Here is a 24,457-nt window from a genome sequence, read left to right as displayed (position 1 = left end):
GTTTCCACTTTCAACCATCTTCGATCAATAAGTCTCTGCAATATAATGTACAAGAACATATCTAATATTTTAGCAAAAAGAATTTGCCCCCTTTTGGACAAACTCATTCCTCCCTCCCAAGCTGCCTTTATCCCTGGAAGATAGATTGGTGAAAATGCCATCCTAGCTAATGAAGTCCTACATACTACAAAGAAGAAGAAGAAAAATGGTAATTGGCTTAGTGGTTTCAAAATTGATATGATGAAAGCATATGATCGAGTTGATTGAGGAATGCTAACAAGAATTATCTCAAAATTTGGCTTTCCTTTAAAATTGAATGCACTTGTTCTTGGGTGCATCTCTACTGAATTTGTGGAATTATTATTAAGTGGTAGTGCGTTCGACAAGGTGGAAATGGAAAGAAGGCTAACTTGGACGAGGTTCGAGAGGTGAACATGTGCCTTAACCTTTATTGTAGATAAAGAATTAGAAGGTCAACAACTCTAAGTCTGGTTACTTATTCTCTAAGAATGTACAGGGGAAGATTAAGTCTTCAAAATGAATGAGTTGCTGAAAGAGGCCAAGTATCTTGGCAACTCAATATTTGTTGGAAGAAACCATTTGAATTCTTATGAGGACTCAAAGAGGAAGGTGGAGGCTAAACTCCAAGGGTGGAAGTCCATGCTTTTATCCTAGGCAGGCAGGTTTACCTTGATCAAATCAATTGTCAATGCTACTCCTTTATATGCTATGTTTGCCTACAAGCTTTTAGCAAAATGGTGTAGAAATATTGAAAGCATGGAGAGTAATTTTCTGTGGGATGGAGGACGAATGGTAGGGTTTACAATTCCAATCTCTTGTTCAAAGATTTCTAGGCCTAAATTATTGCTCCTTTAGGAGTTTTTGTACTTCATTTTTTTTTTCTTTACTCCGTCTTTACTTCAACATACCCATACTTTCGTTATGTAGAAATTTTTATTTTCGATTTCTAGAGGTCTAAGTTTAAGAAAATTGAAGGATATGAATTTGGCTCTCCTTAGTAAGTTGGGGTGGTTCTTAGCCACAAATTCTAATAAGCTGTGAGTTCAATCTTTAAATTCCAAATACTTTTCAAGTGTAGCAAGAAGAAGAGCAGCTCTTGAACTTGGAATAGCATCCTCTTTTCTAGGAAGCTTATTTTAAATGGGCTCTATTTTAGAGTGGGTAAAGGAGATGAAACTAACATATGGGAAGACTTATGGGCTCCAATAACCTAAACTTCCAACCAACTCCTATTTCTAGGGATGCTAGCATTGTTTGTGGCATGGTTAATGCTCTTAGGCTTTCGGATGGTAATCGAAACTTAAAGGTACTTCAATATCTGTTTGACAGAGATACAACCAGAAATATTTGTAAGATTCCTTGTACGAACTTTAATTTGGAAGAGAATTTAATTTGGTGCGAAAACAACAATGACTGCTTCTCTATAACGTCAGCCTATAAAATGGGATTCTGGGACAATTTTCATGCATTCCTTTGGTGGAAATACCTTTGGACTTCCAAACTTCACAAGAGACTTAAGTTTTTCTTATGGAATTTGGCCAATCATTGATTACCAATTGCTTCAACCGTACTCACTCATAATTTTGCTGTTTATAATGTTGATTATGTGCATGGCTGTGGTTGTTTAGAATTGGTATGCCACTTGTTCTTCCATTGTCAAATGGCTAAAGCCATTTGGTTTGCTATGCATTAGAGCATTAAGTGGAATATATATGTTGGTCTCTCCCTTGAAGAAAGGCTTAACTTTCTAAGCAACCCTATTGAAATTCTCCTAATCCATCCTAATGATAAAGATGACTTCTTCTTTTATGCTTATGAACTTCTCTTATTCTGGATTAGCTATGGAAAATTAGGAACAAAGCCATGTTTAACAACAAGTCATTCTCCCTCTAGACTAAAAGTTGGTTTTAGGAGGTGCCTTTCTTATGGTCCTTTAGGAACACTAATTTCTTATCTCACTTTGTTTGTGATTGGTGTTTAAAAAACTCCACCACAAGAGTCTTACTGTTGAAAACTTTTCTTAACATTTATTTACTTTTATTTCACAGGAGAGTGGTCATGATGACAACTACTCTTTGTAGGCTCATGCCTTTGGGTTTTGGTTTATATAACCATTACTTCAGGAAAAAAAAAAAAAAAAAAAGTGTTGATTAATTTATTAGTATCTTCGTTGTTTTTTTTTTTTTTTTTTTTTTTTTTTTTTTTTGTTTATGTAAAATCATTAAATCATTTGTCGCCAAATACATATGTTTGATTTTAGTACCAAGGGAAATTTAGCAACAAGAACAACAAACATATATATATATATATATATATATTGTAGAACGATCTACATATCTAGATTAGTAAGAAATATCACAATCATGTATTGAAACACATGGTCATGCACATCTACCTACAATTATATACATATATATATATACACACATATAGAATCATGAATATAATATAATATAGATAGAGAAAGAAAGTTAATTCATCACGTTATTAATATAATAATTATAATATTATCACTATATATATCTCCCATGTGAATAGGATATATTATAACGCTATAATATATAATGTATGTATATCAGTATATGTGTATATGTGTGTAACTATATATATATATATATATATATATATGTACATGTTCCTTTCCGAGGGTTGTTGATTGCCACCGCCCAAATTCATGTCAGCAAGAAAGACAATACGTGCCCCAACTATACCATTATTATTTATATATAAATAATTACTAGATTGCGAGCGAGAGAGATGTGTACATTAATGTACCATCAATATAATGATATTATGATAATGTATAGGGAAAAACTAGACTACTTTTAATATAGAAATCAACCAAATACAATGAATTTTAAAAAAACATAAATGTGTCGAATCGATCGAAATCGAACCAAATAGCCAATAAAGCATGCAATTGTGTAGTGGTTGGTCGTGCATGTGGAGAAGCGGTACCAACAATCCCAACGGTTGTTAGACTTTGTTATCCGTCAATATCTCTAATATATGTATTCATTTTGACACTTTTTTTTTTCTTCAGAAAATATAAAAAATAAAAAAGAATTTTGACAGGTTTAAGCAACCACACACACACACACACACACACACACACATATATATATATATATATATATATATATATATATATATATAGAGAGAGAGAGAGAGAGAGAGAGATTCGTCTCTGATTGTGAATAATCAATTTCTAGTATAGCTAATTAATTTGCTTCATAAGGATTTTTGTTGCTGTGAATATTACACAAATTTTATATAATCGTATGATAATATATACAAAAATAAAATAAAATTGATAAAATTATAAAACATTAAATTAAATAATAAATATATAAATCTATCAACAAAATAATATGAAAATTAATAAAATAATAAATAAATACTGAACAGATAAATAAATATAAAATAATATAATAAAAGGGTTAGAAAGTTAAAGCCTGTATAATAGAAAGGCACGAAACACATCAAATACATTGTCCTAAAGTCATAGAATTCTCCTTAGATATTAGAGACAACCCTATTCCATAAGCTTGACTTTTCAAATAATATGATGACTTCGGAGCTAATTATTTAACCAAATTCACAGTGTTGCAATTGCTCTCAAATAATTTAGTATATAAATATATTAAAATATAAAAAAAATATTGTTTTAGAGAAATACTCTTTTAGATCAGTAAGCACATAGTCTCAATGCCACACAAATCCATGTACAAACCTTAGAATATACTCATATATATATATATATATATATAGGCTTTAGAATTCTTTATTTAATATAAATGTATTTAATGCCATAAAACATATTTTATGGTCTAACGGCTAGTTTTATTATAAATTGTATTAAAATAAAATTATAACCACAAATAAATAAGTAACTCTTATAATAAAATTATAATTTTAATTGTAAAATTTATGTTGTAATAATAAAAATAATAATAACAATAATAAGATTTTCAAAGCTTTATTTCCAACATTTTTACCAAATATATATACAATGCAATCCAAATATATCATGATACTATTCTAACCTATTTGCTTTCTATCCTAATTTATAAAAAAATCAAGATTTTACGATGTGATAATAGTGGTTTTAACATTAGATTATATTCAAAAAGTACATCTTTGGGTTTTTTCAAAAAGGTAAATATATACGAAATATATATATATATATATTTTTTTTTTGGCTGAGAAAAATATATACGAAATATAATTATGAATAGGTAAATATGTACATGTGATATTAATTGTGGTGGGATAATGTAGTCCTACCATTTTGAAAGACGACTGTATAAACCAAGTGGGAAAATTTATGTATGAAGTTAGCTGTCTACTTTAGTACGAAACCATTAATTAATATTCATAAAAAAAGAAAAAAACGAAACCATTAATTAATTTATTTATGTTGTAGGAATATGAAATAAGTGGTGCATTTCAATCATTCAATAATTCTTTCTTTGTGTATTGCCTTCAACTTCATATCCATAAATACCGGAACTGGGACAATTTATGTATTGTTTTAGCAAAAAAAAAAAAAAAAAAAAATCCATTTATGTATATTATAATATATAATAAGGCTCTCCTTTTTGATTTTTTGGGACATTAGTTTTACTGGGTATAAAAATAATGTGGACCTGAACTTTAATATGACTGAAAAAGGAATATTGACAATCTTCTCTTGTCCAAAATACGCACACACACACACACACACACACACACACACACATATATATATACATTTTGTGTCGTTTCCAATTTTTCCTAAGAGACGTGCATTGGTAGCTAGGCCTTTTTTATTTTTTTTTTTTAAAAAAATTTTTTTTATAGCTAATAAGGGTGTGTTGTGATAACCAAAAGGAACAATCATACACAACCGATATGATGTCAAGGAATCAGTCTGTGGTGTGTAAAGCTCCAATTCATTCACAATTTTATATTATAGTCTATAATCTTTACATAGATTTTGAGATAATTGTTAAATTAATATATATACTAGTATTGATCCCCTATAATGCACAACTACAATAGATAATTTTAAAAATTAATTATATTCAAATCGAATCAAATTAATTAACAATATAATTTTTATTATAATAAAAATTGAAATTAAAAAAAAATATTATTTAATAGTTATATGTTTAATTGATTAGGAGTTAAATACTACTTGCTTCATTACTTATTTATAAGTGAAGACCTTTAAATTTTATAAGGATACAAATATTGTTCTGAATAATAAATGTAAATTTTTCTCAATTTCTAAAATTAAACAATTATTTCAAATTAAATTTTTTTTTTCCATTATTTGAATTAACATGAAATTTGACCATGTATGGTCACCAGCTATCTTTTAAGAAGATTAAATAAAGAGATCACTTTTCTTATTGGAATATATATATATATATATAATATTGAATCGTCATTATTCATTTCAAATAATTAATTATATTATGATATTGAAATTTATATATTATGATATTGGAAATAATTAATTTACCTATATTAAATCATTATAATATAATTTAATTATATTTATTATTGTTATTATTATTACCATTATTATTTACCATATAACCTTATAAGATAATTTATTTATGATTAGATATATCTTATTAAGATCAAATAAGGAGTTTAATTTTATTATTGAAATCTATATATTATGATATTGAAATTTCATTTATTGCACATTTATATATGTATATGTATTAATGTATGGAATGTAATTATTAATTATAATAAAATAAATATAATAACCTAACAAAGATATTAATAAAGAGATTATAAATCTATTTTAATATTTTTTTATTTAGACTATCTTTTTTTATTCTTTATAAATAAATAATTTTTCTATATTAAATCATTATAATATAATATAATTATCTTTATTATTATTATTATTATTATTATTATTTACATATATTTTACGTTGTAAGATAATTTATTATTTTAAAATTAAATAAATGTAATAAAGGAATAAAGATATTAATATATAAATTATATAAATTAGAAGATCTATTTTATTATTAATTATTGTATATAAAATCTTATTATCTACCAACAAAATAAAAATAATAAAACATTAAAAATATTAATATATAGATTATTGTTTTTCAAAATAATTTTTATTATAACTATCTTTTTAGATATGTTTTGATTATAAAATTAAAGAGATCCATTTGAGAAAACCACCGATTGTCATTGTATAACTGATAAATTTAAAAAAACTAAAAACATAAGTTCTACGGAAATATGAAAGGTTTAAAATAGAAGTGAGAGAGTAATTTAAGAATTAGATAAAAATGCCAAGGTTATTAATGATCTAGGCTGCATATAGCCCATTGCCCTGATTACTTGATGATGTCATCTCTATAAACATTATAATAATACGTAATATTGACTATTCTATTTTTATACATTATATATATTTCAATTTATAAATCTAATTTAAATTTAAAAAAAAAATATTTAAAACTAATTTCAACCAAACTTACTAACAACTAAAAATGCTTTTTATTTTTTTTATTTTTTATTTTTCAATGACAACTACAATTGGTTTGATTAATGTCGCATATAGTGTGCCTCCATCTTTTTCTACCAAAACTATAAAGAAAAGGAAGTAAAAGAAGGGGAAAACCAAAAAGAAGATAAATACCATTATTACTTTAAGATTATAAAAATTATCTTATAAGTTTAAAAAAATTATTTCAGTGTTTATTTCTTTTCTCTAATTAGATATTTTATTTTTTCTAACAACTCCAAGTCTCTAATTAAACATTTTTTTTTGGGAAATAAATCTCTAATTAAACATTTAAAAATTATTTTAAAAAATAATAATAAAATACTTAAATTGTTTCTCCAAATTACCCTCATTTTAAACACATAATCACTCTCCTACCCTTCAGGCTTCAATTGAGACATGAGAGGAGATGCACACTAACATTCCTTTCAGCAATTCCCCGAGAAAAAAAAAATAATAATAATAATAAAATAATTATAAAAAAAAACCAAAAACATAAATCATAAAACCAATCAATTTTTTCCATCAGCTAGCTGGTTTCAATTGAAGCCCCCCAAAAACATTTTTTCTCATACAGCTCTTGGTTTTCTTATATAGCTCTCGATTTTCAAAAATCAATAAAACAAAAAACTTCAATAACTTTAATAACTAAAATAGAAATATAAAAAAATAAAAATCATTAAAATATTAAACATTGAAATTTTAAATAACTGAAACGTGACACTTAGTAATTTATAATTAAATGTATTTAACTTATTTCGTAAATAAAATAAAATCAAATAATTTGTTTTGAATATAAATCTCACTTTGTAATGTTTAACAATTTTATTCTAAAAATGATATCTCAAATTTTTTTATTGATAAAATAAAATTATATTATTTATGAAAATTTTTTGTGTCCAAATAAAGAAATATGTTTATTAATTATCATATAATCACACTTGTATATATAAAAATATTTAAAATACATTTGACTAAGAGAACCATATATATGCAAATGCACTTTATGACATATATAATATTATAATAATAAAATATATATTTTTGGGTACAACCAATAGAAGGTAAAAATATCATACTCTTTCAATCAATTCTTTCAATTCACATCCAAATCTATTATATATATATAAATACTCTATGTCTCATATATATATATATATAATGGTTATAATAATAGATTTTATATATTTTTGGATACATCCATAAAAGGTAAAAAAATCTCATGCTTTAAATAGCTCTTCAATTTGGTGTTGATTAATATTTTAACAAAATTATAAATAATAGTAAAAAAAAAAATTGATAGTTTATTTTATTGATAATTTTAAAGAAAATTTAAAAAAACATTACGATAACACTGGATTCTTATTCTTTTATATATTATATATATAATATAATATAATATTATAATAATAAGAATAAAAATATATATAATTTAAAAAGGGCAATATTTGCATTCTTGGATAATGATTTTCAAGATCTTTCCTATTGGTCCAAATATACTTAATCAAAATCTGATCTTCCTCGGCCGTCTATCTAATATAATAATAAAAATATATATTAATTGATAATAAAATAAGTTCAAATAATTTGTTTTCAAAATAAATCTTATTTTACTATGTTTAACAATTATTATTTATGATATTATATTTTTATATCTAAATAAAAGATATTTTTATTAATTTTCATGTAACTATATTTGTATATATAAAAATATTTAAAATATATTTAATTAAGGAAACTATATATATGCAAATGTGTTTTAGATATTTGACTTATTTGATAAATAAAATAAAATTAAATATTTTATTTATTTTAAATTTATTTCAAAATTATTAACATATATCATTTTATTAATTATTTGATTATTATATTAAAAATTAATTTTATAATATTTAGGTATAAACATAAAAGGTAAAATAACAAATAAATAAATACATTATAAATAAAATAAAAAAATTGTTTTGGAAGGAATTTTAAAAAACACGTTGTGCATACGGTCTTTTTTTTTTATTTTTTATATTATATAGATAATTTTATCTTACCAAAAGAAATGGATATTTCTACCAACTATTTTTTTAGGTTGAACCAAAGTAATTAAGAGGCATCCCAAACAATAAGCCAGGCAGTAAAAAAAAAAAAAAAAAAGAAAAAAAGAAAAAAAGTTTCCATGGTCAATAGAAGTGCGAGAGAGATATTAAATGTTGAAGATGCATATGGATAGAGTTCGGACAAGAAAATTCAAAAAATTTCAGATAAAAATCTGACACCCAACCAGTACCAATAGAAATACAGGTTCTGGGTTTGGCATTTACAGCTATTTGACAAAGATCTCCCCCACTTCAAGTGTTTTTTGTCAATTTTCTTTGCCCAACCACAAACCCTTCAACAAACTCCCATAATTGCATATATTCAGCCATAAAATGTCCCTCTCCATTTTTTTCTTTTACAGTTTTTCTTTTTCCACTTAATTATTAATGTTAGAGTAAAATTAAATAATCGCTCCACTATATATTTTCTATGATCTGCTCCTGAAACTTTGATATCAAAAACTATATATTATATTAACATTTAGAAGATGATACAAATAAATATATATGTTTATACATAGCGTTTTTGATCACGCATAAATTTTGGGCATATCTATATATAAAATATTATTAACTAATATTTTTTGTTAATAATATACATACATATAATATACACAAGCTCATTCAAAAATATACAATATATATATATATATATATATATACAAATTTATATTGGTTCATTTTGATTGTTTATCCTCCTCCGTAACTCTTTAATTAATCATTAGATTTAGATTGTTTCAATGAATGGTTAAAATTTAAAAATATTTTAGTAATTCATTAAATCTATATAATTATTTTTTTTTTCAAATACCATTTAATTTTTTTCAAAAATAAATACCCTAACAATTGTTGATAGAAGAAGTCCTAAAATAAAACTGTAATATGTGAATATATTGCTTATGTGTAAATATATATATATATATATATATATAATTTTACTCTAATAACATTTAACATCAAGTAACATATTCGAAAGTGGCTTTCCATAACATTTGTTATGTAACATTAAATGTACCTTGTGGGGGTAGATAAACACTCTTTATAACAAAGTTGTATGTATACATGCTGTGTGTAATTTCGCTATAACGAACATACTCAATTTCTCTCTAAAAAATAATTAATTTTTACATAAATTATATGTAATGAAAATTCCCAACATGCAAATTCACCGTAGCATAACAATACATATTATATTGTCAATTTGTATTGAAGAAAGTTTGAGAGCGTAAAAGACAGATATTTTCTTTGGATTGAGGGAACGTGAAGAGAGAGAGAGAGATGAGGACTGATGAGATGATGATGGTTGAATGGGAAAGCTGAGAAAGAAAGAGATGGGAAAGCACAGAAAGAGAGAGGTGGGAAAGCAACTAAACTAAATTTTTTGCTTCACTTGAAAGCTTTCTTCCTCCTTAACCTCTGTGTCTCTTGCTAGCTATTTAATTACCACTCTTTCTCAACCATAAATACCCTTTTTTTTTTTTTTTGGCCCCCCAATCTCTTTCACTCACTTTCTGAATTATTCTCCTCCTTTTATGGCTTTCATTTCCACTTTCTTCTCCATTAATGCCCTTTTCCATCTCTTCTTCTTCTTCTTCTTTTTCTTCCTCTCATCTTGAGGTTGTTCTATACAGTCTCCAAGCAAAAAAGCTAAGCTTCTTTCTATTGCAAAGAAGAGCACTAGAGATATCATATCAGGTATCCCCCTCTATGTTTTTGTGTTTCAACATTGAAAATCTTGCAAACCAAACAGAAACAAAGGAAACATAAAATGGTTTGGTTTTACGAAATTTAGGCCATTTCTTCATCCACCTAATCTCATTTTCAACTATAGCTGCTAAAAGTTCAGCTAACACCAGAAAACAAATTCTGGGTCACTTCTTTTTTTTTTTTTTTTTTTGGGGCCCTTTAATTAAGCAAATTATTTTGTCTGTTATCTTAGGCTGAAATATTTTCTTAAAAGTTTATAGGGTAAGTATAAATGTTTATTGGGCTAGCTGAGTAAATTTGACTTGAGTTCTATATTGCAATACTAAAGGCCATGAATCACTTTCAGATGGTAGCTTAATTTGTCTTTTAGAGAAAAAGAAAAGAATCTTATTTGGTACGAAAAAGATGACCTTTTTGAATTCAAAAAATTTTAAGATTTGGTACTCTTTTTTCTATTTTTGTTCTTATGTGCATGTAATTTAGTGCCTGCATAACAGAAATTTGTCTCTTACACTGACCAACCTTTCTCTTCTGCACAAATCTTAGTTTTTCTAAACCATTATTATTATTATTATTATTATTATTTTTGTTTTATTTTCTGTCTTATTTTATTTGTGGTTGTTGATTGTAGAGCATCATTAGGTATCTACTCCAATAAGTGTTGACTATTGAAATTTTATTTATATAATCTGTCTCACATTTGATATTTGACGCTACTTTTCCAAACCCTGTTTGATTTTTGTGTCATTTAGCTGTTAATTCTCTTGTTTCTCTTTGTTCATTCTTATGCTGAAGTTTGTTCTGGTAGCTGCAGAGTGCTCAATATGACAAGGCTAACTCCACCAAAAAGCCCTGTGGTATCAAAAAAGAAGTCGGGTTGTATGTGGGGTTTATACAGCCTCTTTGACTTTCGCCAAGGTCGATCTGATAAGAAACTGATTTCGTATAGAAAGGGTTTAAAGAAACATGTTGTTGGTAAGTTCTATAGAATGTTAATGAAGTTCTGGTAGAACAGTTAAGGAACTAATGCTACGTTGTAAAGCCAACAATATTGCTTTTGACAATCTTTTTCATCTTGAAGAAAAATCTTATTTTGTTATTATGATTCTCTGTTTGCATGAATATCTTTTATATATGCTGATTTCATTATTATTATTAAGATTGATAGATTTAAAACTTCTGCAGGTGAAAGAAATCTTAAGAGACATGATTTGCTTGACAAATTGGAGGGGAAATGCCAAGGCATTGATGTAAGTTTCACGAACATAATTTCATGAATAAAGTTGGTTCACAATTTATTGAGTAATCTTTATTCAAATAAATTCCCTTTTATTGATAAATTAGTGCAACTAAGAATAAGGATTAAGGAGCATCCATGAATTAGAAATTAAAGAAATTGATAATCAGCTCTCTGAAGCATCGAGGAAACCACATCACATCCACTCAAGACAATTTGTCAAATTTATATAACATTCTAGCTTTTTCTTTGTTTGTTAGATTTATATATTCACTCACTCAGCATCACTTGTTTCTTAATTCCCTTTTCCGTTTTCAGTTTTTCCTAGTTAATCAAGTGAAAGTGTCTTTTGTTTCTCAAAGAAAACAGTTGCTTGATTTTCAATCTTCCATTTGAACCTTTTAAATTTGTAACCTTTAATTTCCAAAACAGATTCTACTCTTCTTCTTATTCTTCTTCTGCATATTCTTTAAGTGGCAACTTATAACAATTTCAGGACAAAAGCAAAAGCTTACTTGATCCCGATATTCAAAACAAAAAGAAACTAAAGGGGGATGAGATTTCCACCATGCAGCAGATAAACTTAGTTGATCCTGATATGCAGTCTTCTTCTAAAGGTACTTGTCAATTACCAAAAAACAATGGAAAGGCAAGAAAAAATTGTCAGAGACCTTGTCATGTAACTCTTCATGGTCAGGCAGAGGCAGAGAGGCATAAGCAACCTTCTCAACCAAATTCAATGGATAGATCTTCACATAAGATTGACTCGGCTGCAACGAAAGAAATATCCTTCAAACAGTCGCGTCCTAAAAAGCGGAGAGGCTTTGGTTGTAGAAATGTCGATTTTGTTGCTCACAGCCAGGTTAATAATCTTGAGTTAGTACAGATGAAAGATGCAGCTGAGGCAGTTGTGAATCAGAAATTCATTGATGGAAAGTACCTAAGCAGTAATGGAGTAAACCAACAGTCTAAACAACTATTAGATGCATTGCAGATTTTGAATAAGAACAAGGAGCTATTTACGAAACTCTTACAGGACCCAAATTCTCTTTTAGTGAAACACATTCAGAATTTGAAGGATTCTCAAACAACAAAGCAGCAGAGAAAATCTTTTTCTGAAGCCAAAATATCAGAATATCATCAGACAGATTGTGCAAGGCAATATGAAGAACCTGCCCGTACAGAAAAGTCGAAGGCTTCTGATAATTTCCAGTTGAAGGGAAGAAATGATCCCCAACTTTCAGAAAGAATAACAGTTTTGAAGCCTGACTTAACAACCATTCAAAACTCTGCTGGTGAAACAAATCGTTGCACCTCTCTACAGTCTTACAATAGCTTGGAAGAAAGTGCAAAAAATGTTAGAATTACATATTTTCCTTTTGGGCGTGTAACAAGGAAATTGAGACATGCTATGGGGGTAAGCAAAAAAGATCAGCAATTGTTATCAACCAATGTTATGAACAATAGATCTCCCTATGAATGCAAGAGATTTGAAGATGGTCATAAAGGTAAAGGAAGGGAAATCACAAGGCTAAATTCTCCAACTATCATGCATGTCGATAATGGTGAAATGGCAAAGTCTTCTAATGATATTTGGAAAAGGGACAAGATTGACAAGTTGGAAGGTTTCAAATCAAGCACTGGACATGAAACGGCTTCAAGTAGCCAAAGTAGCTTTAGAAGCTCAAACTTGATGGTTTTTAGCCATTATAAGAAAAGTGAATCTGACATGGACCTGGAGGCCCTGAAACACCCCTCTGAAGTGTTAAAAACTAAATCTATGGGTCATACTTTTTCCCAAAGTCAGACACCAAAAACCTGGCAGAGGAAAACTGACTTCTTCCGTATACCAAGTCCTGTGAGAGACAGTGAACATGGCTCTATTATGGAAGACATGAGATTCGTTCCATATAGAAGCTGCCAACTTGTTTATGAGAATAAATGGAAATTTCAGAAAGAACAGAAAGAAAGGTATTCAAGTTCATTGAAGCAGCACAAAGAGGCTCCTCCTGATAATAAGAAACCGAACAATCAATTGCAACTTTTCGACACAAAGTCAAATATTTCAGAGACTAGTTGTGCCCCAACCAAAGTTATTGAAGTTGATTCAGGCTTTAAAGGTACTGTTATACTAAAAATTCAACCTTCATTATTCTCTTATGTACTCTTTTATTTAATCAATTGATCAAAATTCTGTAGGCTGTGTGAAGATTCTTGAAGCTATTGGTACCATACACCCAGAAGAGAGAAATCCTATGGAAGTGCCTGCTGAACCAGATGGTACAGACAAGATCAGTACCTTCCATGGAGGAGAAGCTAATCCTTTAGGAGGGATGTCCAAATGTGATAGCATAGGCGATACCTATACTGCAGATGCAAATGACATTATACATACAGCTAGTTCAAATGAAGAATATGAACATTTTAGGTGCTTCAAACAGGTAAAATGTCTCTTATAGATTAGCCTCTTTCTCAAGTCAGATATGAATGGCTTCTTTTTTTTTTTACTACTTGTCAACCTTCTTTTTCCAGTTTAGAATTGCTAGATCATTTGCTTTATTGAATTTTATCCCACCAAGAATTTCAACCTTGTTCAGGATTCGTCTTTTGATGATCAACCATCAACCTCTTCAGTTGATGATGTTTCTTCATCAACCCCTTCAAGCATTGAGACTGTGCCGGATCCTGATACAATTGAAGATAGAAGACATCAGTCAAGTCCAATTTCTGTTCTTGAGCCTTTTTTCACAGATGAGACAAGCCCTGAAAGCACTTTGTGCAATTCTGGTAGACATTCCGTACAAAGCATTACCAAAATTATTTCATTTTTCCTCATCACTTAAATGTGCAACTGAACTAGTCCAAATACATTTCTGCAGCTGAAGATCACAGTTGTTCTGCTCTTTCGATGTCACCATTGAATCCTAAAATCAGTTCAGCTACTTGTTTAGATTATGGATCCATCCCTGACAACATAAGGGAATTGCTGCAAATGACTGGCATTAATTGGGATGAGCTCTCAAAAAAGTTCCATGAAGCAGATCAACTTCTAGAGCTTGACCTATCATCTCTGCTTGACACAGCAAAGGTTCAGGCTAACCAGTCCTGTGATACTCACAGGCTCATCATTGACTGTATTAAAGATGTTCTTCTAAAGGTATATCATAGTCATTTTAGATTCTCCCATTGGGTGTCATTAACCAAACCAAATTTCCAAACACTTCCAGTAGAGAAATTTGTGATTCATGAAATTACAAAGTGCATTGATTGGCACCTGCTCAAACAGCCATCACCAATAACATTGGAGCAGCTCGTTGTAAAAGACTTAACCAGATGTGGAACATGGCTAGATATCCGAAACGATGTTGAAGACATAGTTGTTGAGACAGTGGAAGATGCTTTAGAGGAGTTGATCATGGAAACCATTCTTGAGCTGCAAATTTGAAGTATACTCTTAAGAATGGTCAAGGAAATTAGGCATGATTGATGGGATATATATATATATATATGAACTGAGCTTTTTGAGTTTTCTTGAAATTTCATCTGCAGAGTCCTCAAATCATATAATCCCAGTTTTTGACCATTGCATGGATTAAGGACAAAGTATAAGGAAGCTTTCGGCTTAGTTATGGATGAACATCTTGGTTGGTCAATAGATGGGCCACTGAAGAGTGGAAATAGTCTTTGTCATATTCATAGGTAATTCAACCAGATCCATAGGCTTTGTCATCCTGTACATATAGTGCAAAAAATGTCTTTTCTTTCTTTGTATATTCAATTTTTTAATTTGTTATCCTAAAAAATCCTTATTTGATGGAACAGTGAATATGCCATGCCTTTACAATCTTTATTCCTCTTTCTCCCTAATATATGGTCGGTCTATTTTGTGCTTGATTATTTGTGTTCATTGATTTACAGGTATAAAGAGAGAAAAATATACAAATATTAAATTATCATAACCATCATTGTACAACTTAAAGACTGGAAAACTATAATCTTCCCAGAGTGGTTGTATTTTGTTTGTACAAAAAATAAATTAAATTATTCATCAAGATATATTATAGATTTTTCTTTAATCACCATATGCCCAAATGATTTTATCGTGAAGGGTAATTTTTTTTTAAGTGTAAATTAGGTATCTACCTAATAAAAAGTATAACTTAAGTGTATTTTATTTCTTTTGCCCATTATTATTTTTTTCTTACCCCATAGAATTGATATTTTTATCTACATGAAGCATTTATGGACTATAAGAACAAATGAAATTACTGGACGGTTAGCACTGAATTTTTACTCAAATTTTGGCACTCTTTATTCTCAGCACTCTCTCATACAATCATATAAATATTGAAACTCAGTTCAGTTCTTAGACATATTAAAAGGTCAAAAAGACGTTTATATGATATAAAAGATTTTTACAAAATCTAGAGATCTCTAGTTTTCTATTCAAATTTGATAGAAAAAGGAAAGAAATAAAAATAGTTTAATAAAGTTTTTGAATTATTTCAATATTATTCTTACTAATTAAAAGCTAATTGATTGAGATATTTTATATTTAGGATATTTTTGTAAAAATATAAACTACATTAATTGTTTTTTACTTTTTCTTTTTCGAAACAAATAATTATTATAAATATTTTTTTCCTTTATTTTCCTTTCCTTTCCTCGTTAAACTTATCCTTCCTTTTCCTTTCCACCTTCCAATCCAAACATAGTGTTAGGCATGAATTACTGGAAAATAGTAAAAAAAAACTTTTCTTTCCAGTGTCCATCGTTTTTACAAAGAAAATTGTTAATTAGTTTTTTTAATATATATATATATATATATATATTTTTTTTTAATGTTGTGGAAGTATTTATGGCCTTGTAGCAATTAATAATGAAATTCTATCTCCTTTTCAAAGATGCAAATTGCAATAAAGACCCAAAATTGGCACTCTTAGAGGAACTGAGCAAATATTTGAAGTAGAATCTAAACATGATCAAAAGAACTTAGCATGATTGATGGGATATATGAATTAGCTGTTTTGAGTTTTTCTTGAAATTTCACATGCAGAATCCTCATATCATATAATCCCAAGTTTACTCTTTTTTTTTTTTTTTTTTCCAAGTATAATCTTGAGTATAGGAAGTTTTTTGCTGACTTGTTATGGATGAACAATCTGGTATGGTCACTTGTTGGCTACTTGGGCCACTGAAGAGTAGAAACAGAGCTTTGTCAATACATTCAATACTGAACTTCTGAAGGTAATTCATATTAATTTGAATTAAATATTTTAATTTGTTATACTAAAAGAATCCATATTTGATGGAACAATATATGACATGCTTTGTTTAGAGCATCTTTAATGAAAATGTGGGTTACAAAAATAAACATGTCATATAGGCTAGTGTTTTAAAAAATTTGCTCTTAAATCAATGATAATCTTTAGAATGAATACTAAATTGATATGGATTGAACATTGTTAGGTAAATACTTACTTTTGGAAATTCCATTAAACATCGCATAAAGTTTTAAAACAATTTAAAAAAAAAAATTTTAAATTTTCAAAAAAAATAAAAGTTAATAAAATATATAATTAATTAATAGTCATAAATAGTTTTTTTACATAATATAGTCAATACAGTGTCAATTTTTATGTCACATTTAATGCTTAATCCTCTTTAACATATAGGTCTTAAAAAACCTTTTATTTATTTATTTTTTATTTTTTACATATATCTAGTTGGCATTGAATATATGAAGAAATTATTTGATAAAATAGGCCTACCCCTTTTAGTTATAGGCTCGTCCAATAAAAAATAGCCAATTTATTGTTATTTAACACATTATTTATCTACATCCATATAATCAATTTAAGCACATCGAGCATATTCAGTTTTTTTATAATTATGGTATGTTTGGGTAAAGGTAAAGTTAGTGGGAATCTAATTTCCTTGGAAAAGTGATTACTTTATTTTGTTTGAATACTTATTATGAAGTAAAAAAGTATGGGTACAGAGAATTAGATTCCCAACAATGTAGGAAAATATATGGGAAAGTTGTTCCCATCTATACAGGTGTCATTTTGAGAATTTTAAAGAAAGTTTTAAATTTTTTTTAAAATATATATTTACCTTTAATTTATTATACAATATTAAATTTAATTACTTATCAATCCCAACTTTCTTATTGCTCATCAAACAGATCAAAAAAAAAAAATTCTTAGAAAACTATATCCCGATAATCAATTTCCCTCTCAACTTTGACACTTTCTTAAGGAATACTCTTTTCTAAATTCAAATATTTTTAAAAAACGATTATAAATATCAACAAAAAGATGTCAAGAAAATGTTAAAAAAAAAAAGATAAATAGATACTAGAAAATTTATTTTTCATAACAGAACATATGAGTTTTGTATAATAGCTGCTTATGACGAATCAAATTAACTTGGGCATTATATATATATGGATGTATATATATATATATATATATATATGTTACATATAAGTATTATATATCATATAAAAAGTTCAAGTATTATACAAAAACAAAATTAGAGTATTCATTGTTTTTTTGGGTGAAACTTTTTTTTTTTAAGGAAATTAAATATATTAAGAAAATATATAAAGCAAATTGACTGTTAGTATTTAAAAAAAAAGAAAAAGAAATTACTAATTTTAAATTGATTATTTAGATGTCCAAAAATGACTCTGTTGAATTTTAATGAATTGATAATCTTTAATTGGGCAGGCTTAGAGCTATTGAATTTATACTCGAAATCAAACCCTGCTTGGATTTTTTATTCGTTTTCTTCATTATTAACGATCATTACTATTCGGTAGATTTACCAAAAAAAAAAAAAAGTTACTATTACTAGACGCGGGTTAGAATTGGATTTATGGTCTATACCTCAGAAAAGTATTGAATTTATACCCAAATAAAACCATTTTTGGAGATTCTAATTCCTTTTCTTCATTAATAACAATTAATATTTACCCCAAAAAAAAACGATTAATATTACTACTACACGTTAGCATTGGATTTATGGCCAATAACCAAAAAAAGCATAGAATTTATTCTCAAATAAATATCCTGTTTTCAAGGAGGGAAATTGTAATAGACACAGTTGGCACTCTTATCCACAGGACTTTCTCCTACAATTATATAAATATTGAACCTCAGATCAAATACAGAATACATGATCAAAAAGCCTTCTTTTCTTTTTTTCCCCCTCACTATATATCCACTTTTCAGTATATATATAATTTTTAGTGCAAAATGCAAACTGATTTTGTGACTATGGCTGGTTTAGACCCTAAGCACATTACAGTAATATTGCTTGCAACATTTTCTGTGATTTTATGTGCAGAAGCAGTTCCAGGATGGGAAAAGCTATCCAAAGAAGAAGAACTGGATCTGGATAGACAGCTCAAACTTATAAACAAACCTGCAATTAAGAGTTTCCAGGTAATGTTGCATGCTTACCATATGGTAAAAAATAATCATAATAATAATAATAATATATAAGATTGTTCTAGTGAAAATTGACATGCTTTTTCCCCCCTCAACAGACTGAAGATGGTGATGTTATAGATTGTGTTGATATCTACAAGCAGCATGCCTTTGATCATCCTATGCTCAAGAATCATAAAATTCAGGTCGATTATCATGATCTCTTTTTTTTTTTTTTTTTCCCCATTTTCTTCAAATAAAATATCATAACAAAATTCTAGTTTTTGAGATTAAATAGTTTATGTATTGGATTAATTTAATACAACTTTTTAAGCAACTTATTTTAATTAGCGTTTTCCCTAACTTTTGATTAATATTACAGATGAAACCTACAACCATACCAAAAGGAATAAGAAATCATGAATCCGAGACAACCTATAAATCTTTGCAATATATGCTTGGAAACATAAGTTGCCCACAAGGATCAGTGCCTATCAAAAGGGCTACCAGGAAGGATTTGATAATGGCAAGACATATAAAGTCTATTGGATTTAATCATCCAACAAACACTAATGCCAGCACCTCAGGAATTGATGAAGGAGGCCATCATGTTCGTAAAATTTTCACCAAAACTATGTTAATTAGCATTTTTTGATTAATTGCCAAGCTTCCTAAATGCATAACCAAAAAATCACTTTCTATTTTTATTTTTTTATATGTAAACTGTACTAAATTGCTATATCATTTTTCTTTTTTGTTTTATGAATTTTAGTATGCAGGGGTTGCATATAGAGCCTTTGTAGTTGGGGGAAGAGCAAATATTAATGTTTGGAATCCAAGTGTTAAAGTAAATCAATTTAGTATTGCTTCCATGTCGATTTCAAAGGGCCCTAAACAGCAAATGAACAACGTACAAGTTGGGTGGGGAGTAAGTAATCTCTTATTGGCAAAACATTTTAACTCTTTTTTTCTTTTGTGTAATTTTCAGCTTCCATTTAAAGTTTAAAATATCCTATTTTTGTAAATTTTCAAAAGAATTTGGCAAATCAATCTAGCTTTATCCCTTGGGGTCATATGTTATTTGAATTGGGGTCCTATGATTTGGAATTTTTCTATTTGTCACCTTTGTTCTTAAGAAAAATCTATATTGATTTGGCAAATATTAATTGGTTGCATTTAATATATATATGTATATATATATATGTATTTTTTTAAAATTTTTTAAAACTAAATTTGAGCCTTTGATGATTGCCTATATAAAAGCCAAGATAATGTCCTTTTTTTTTTTTTTTTTTAACTTTTCCACCCTTACAGGTTAATAAAGCTCTATATCCAGATGGCAGCAGACTTTATACCTATTGGACTGTAAGTATCATTTTACATTCTCTTGGACAATTCAGTTTGAAATTTTGTACCACTAAACTCTGTCATATATATATATATACATATATATTGTCTTTTGCTAATTAAATCGGCTAACTCTTACTAATATTCTCCGAATTATTTTATATGGGTTTTGGATAAAAACCCTGAAGGGAGATGGTTACCAAAAAACTGGCTGCTTCAATACTCTCTGTCCAGGATTTGTACAAGTTAGCACTAAAATACACCTGGGGCTTAATTTACGACCAGTTTCCACTTACAAGGGTAGTCAATTTCATATAGCAGTCAGTATACAACAGGTAAAAATAAATAAAAATAAAAATAAAATCTACTTTGATATTTTGAAAACACAGAGAGAGAATCAGTTGAATAAATAATGTTTATATTGATGGTTAGTTTCTATTTATTCAAATTTTTTTTTTTAAAAAATAGGACAATAGTACTGGAAATTGGTTGCTGACATTTTTCAACGAATATGTGGGCTACTGGCCAAAGGCACTATTCACAACCATGGCTGATGGTGCAGATTATATTTCATGGGCTGGCTCCACTTACAGCATCATAACTGATCCTACCCCTACAATGGGGAGTGGTCATTTCCCAAAAGAGGGTGGTTATGGGATATCAGCATTTGTGAATAGCATTCAAATTATGCCAAATAGGTTCTACAAATTTGTAAGTCCATTGTATTATGTTCTTGATACTTTTGCAGATGTACCTCAATGTTATGATGTTATAAAGAATGTGGCTAAGGATCCTAACTGGGGCGCTTATATTTTCTTTGGTGGCCCTGGAAATTGCACATTTCAGTAGGGATTTCTTCATTTTGTTCCCCCAAATATTATGATAATAAAACTCAATGACTTATTAGTATAATAATTACTTTGCTATTTCCTCACAAGGTTTTTACAACACAAGGCATGAAACAAATTATAAACTGTTTGAGCATGCAGATGGAAAATTTTGAACAAAGATGACTTTGTAAATTACCCTTTTCTTATGTAACATCATGATGGATTTGATACAATTCCATTCTCCAATAACTAACATTTAGAATTATTTTCATGGTTGATCCCCTTAATTAATTAAAATGAAAAATATTTTACTCTTTTCATTGTAAGGGTTTTCTTTTTCTTTGTTTCTTCCCCCTCCCCCCCCCCCCCTTCCTTCTTTTTTTTTTTTCGGTTATTTGATCAAGTGATGGAAAATTCGAACTATACGCTTTTAAAGTAAACTGAGTTGTAAAATTGAAACCAAAAAGGTTGCCTTAGTTTATAAATGTATAATTCAAACTTATGGATTGACAAAACACAGAAATATGCAATTTGATACCAATTTTATTGTCAAATAGTGTTTTCTCCAATAATGATTTCAAATGCGAATTCTCATACCTCAATAAATCTCATAACCAAACAATAGAAACTAAAATGCTGTGCGTTTTTGTTCTTTTTTTCCTTATTAGCATTTACATAATTAATATCTTTATGTTCAGAAAAGCATTTATGATATATAGCAATAATACAAGGAGTTAAATATGATCTTCTCAAAAAGATGAAAAAATAATAAAAAGAAAAAGCATTGAATGTATCCTCAAAATTAATTCTATCTTCCCTTTCAAGGAGGAAAATCGCAATAGAGACACCCACTCTTATTGTCAAGACTTATATCATATAAATATATAAATACATATGATATGGGTACTAAAATTCAGCAACATAGTCAAAAAGAAAATTTATTTCATCTTCACTACCTTTTTAAGGGAAAAATGCAAACTGCTTTAGATTTTAAGAAGATAATTATATTTATAATGCTGGCAACAATTTGTGTAATTCGAGGTGCAGAAACAGTTGAAGAATGGGAAAAGTTATCCAAAGAAGAAGAATTGGAGCTGGATAGACAGCTTAAACTTATAAATAAACCTGCAATCAAGAGTTTCCAGGTAATGTTGTAGAGGGTCTTATTTTAATCTATGTTTTAAACTAGAATATTACTAATTAACCTTTTTTAAAAGAAATAAACAAATAATTTTAGTTGCCAAGAAAAGGAGATTCGGTATAAGATTTTTCTCAAAACTGACATGCTTTTTCCATTTTTTTATTTTTATTTTTTATTTTTGCTCAACAGACTGAATATGCACTATGCGAAAATTGATATTTAGCAACACTCACTTAGCGACGCTACGAAACAAACACGTCTGAAAAACAAAACCGCGACTCTGAGGTTAATGCATCAGTAAAAATTTAATAAATATACGACGTACTATATAGATTGTGCGTCGCCTGTTCTCTCCTCTCCTTTTTTTTTTAGTTCTTTTAATTAATCTAATTTTAATTCAACAATAAATAACCCATAAAAATATTAGAGCAACATAACTGAGGTTGTTTTTTTTTTTTTTTTTTTGTTATACGTGTAACAGGCGACGCACCAATAAGATTGTACGTTAATCAATAAAAATATTATTGTACCAAAGCTGAGGTTTTTTTTTTTTTTTTTATATATATAGTTAACAGGCGACGCACCAATAAGATTGTGCGTCACCTGTTCTCTCTTCACTTTTTTTTTTTTTTAATAAAATCAAAATAGGACCATAACAAGAATTAAACCACACCACCAAGTCAAATGACTTGTATGTACTAATGCAACAAAAGATACTTAATATAGTGTTAGGCGACGAATTACTTAAAGAATGAGTCCCCACATAGATGAATAGGCGACGCATTCTTCAACAAATGCGTCGCCTATTCTTTTTTTTTTTTTTATCCCAATTTTTTTGTTCAAACATTTAAAAATAAATAAAATCAAAATAGGACCATAAAAAGAATTGAACCCAAGACCTCTTATACTCTCAAGAAATCACCACACCACCAGGCCAAATAACTTATATGTATTGATAGAGCAAAAACTGGTTAATATAATGTCAGGCGACACATTATGTTAGGAATGCGTCACCAAATAGATGAAACGCATTATTCAACAAATGCGTCGCCTGTTCTTTTTTTTTTTTTCAATTTTTTTGTTTAAACATTTAAAAATAAATAAAATCAAAATAGAACCATAACAAGAATTGAATCCTAAACCTTCTACACTCTCAAGCAATTACCACACCACCATGCCAAATGACTTATATGTATTGATACAGCAAAAATTGGTTAATATAGTGTTAGGCGACGCATTATTTAAACAATGCGTCGCCAAATACATGAACAGGCGACGCATTTTTCAACAAATGCATCGCCTGTTCTTTTTTTTTTTTTTCAATTTTTTTGTTTAAACTTTAAAAAAAAAATAAAATCAAAATAGAGCCATAACAAGAATTGAACCCAAAACCTCCTACACTCTCAAGCAATCACCACACCACGAGACCAAATGACTTATATGTATTGATAAAGCAAAAATTGGTTAATATAGTGTTAGGCGACGCATTATTTAAACAATAAATAAAATCAAAATAGAACCATAACAAGAATTGAACACAGAACCTCCTACACTCTAAAGAAATCACCATACCACTAGGTCAAATGACTTATATGTACTGATACAGCAAAAAGTGGTTAATATAGTGTTAGACGATGCATTATTTAAAAATGCGTCACCAAATACATGAACAGGCGATGTATTCTTCAACAAATGCGTCGCCTGTTCTTTTTTTTTTTCCAATTTTTTTGTTTAAACATTTAAAAAAAATAAATTCAAAATAGGACCATAACAAGAATTGAACCCAAAACCTCCTACACTCTCAAGAAATCACCACACCACTAGGCCAAATAACTTATATGTACTGATATAGCAAAAATTGGTTAATATATTGTTAGGCGATGCATTATTTAAACAATGCGTCACCTGTTCCTTTTTTGTTCCTTTTTTTTTTCAATTTTTTTGTTTAAAAATTTTAAAAAAAATAAAATCAAAATAGGGTCATAACAAGAATTGAACCCGGGACCTTCTATACTATCAAGAAATCACCATACCACCAGGTCAAATGACTTGTATGTACTAATACAATAAAACTAGCTAATATAGTGTTAGGCGACGCATTATTTTAACAATGCATCGCCAA

General features: G+C 28.3%; 2 protein-coding genes across 3 annotated transcripts; both read left to right on the top strand.

Annotated features, from left to right (window-relative positions):
* Positions 1-9,804: 9,804 nt before the first annotated feature.
* LOC107429856 (uncharacterized) lies at positions 9,805-15,450 on the top strand. 2 transcript variants are annotated; one of them, XM_025078703.3, is made up of 7 exons: positions 9,805-10,332; positions 11,159-11,319; positions 11,530-11,594; positions 12,078-13,701; positions 13,781-14,022; positions 14,179-14,368; positions 14,461-15,450. In XM_025078703.3, exons 2-7 carry the CDS (start codon positions 11,169-11,171, stop codon positions 15,024-15,026), a joined length of 2,838 nt encoding a protein of 945 aa, XP_024934471.3. In that variant the 5' UTR covers positions 9,805-10,332; positions 11,159-11,168; the 3' UTR covers positions 15,027-15,450. The 2 variants fall into 2 exon arrangements, with proteins under 2 accessions (XP_024934471.3, XP_015896096.3); XM_016040610.4 differs by having other exon boundaries at positions 11,153-11,319.
* Positions 15,451-18,838: 3,388 nt separating this feature from the next.
* LOC112489991 (protein neprosin) lies at positions 18,839-21,213 on the top strand. The gene is made up of 7 exons (XM_025069268.3): positions 18,839-19,032; positions 19,137-19,223; positions 19,400-19,627; positions 19,790-19,945; positions 20,332-20,382; positions 20,553-20,699; positions 20,833-21,213. The coding sequence occupies exons 1-7, from the start codon at positions 18,844-18,846 to the stop codon at positions 21,211-21,213; spliced, it is 1,239 nt and encodes a 412-aa protein (XP_024925036.3). The 5' UTR covers positions 18,839-18,843.
* Positions 21,214-24,457: the final 3,244 nt, after the last annotated feature.

The sequence above is a fragment of the Ziziphus jujuba genome, chromosome 6 (assembly GCF_031755915.1).
Source record: "Ziziphus jujuba cultivar Dongzao chromosome 6, ASM3175591v1".
Taxonomy (NCBI): domain Eukaryota; kingdom Viridiplantae; phylum Streptophyta; class Magnoliopsida; order Rosales; family Rhamnaceae; genus Ziziphus; species Ziziphus jujuba.
Note: the sequence above shows the minus strand (reverse complement) of the source record. Positions and strands in the feature narration are given on the sequence as shown.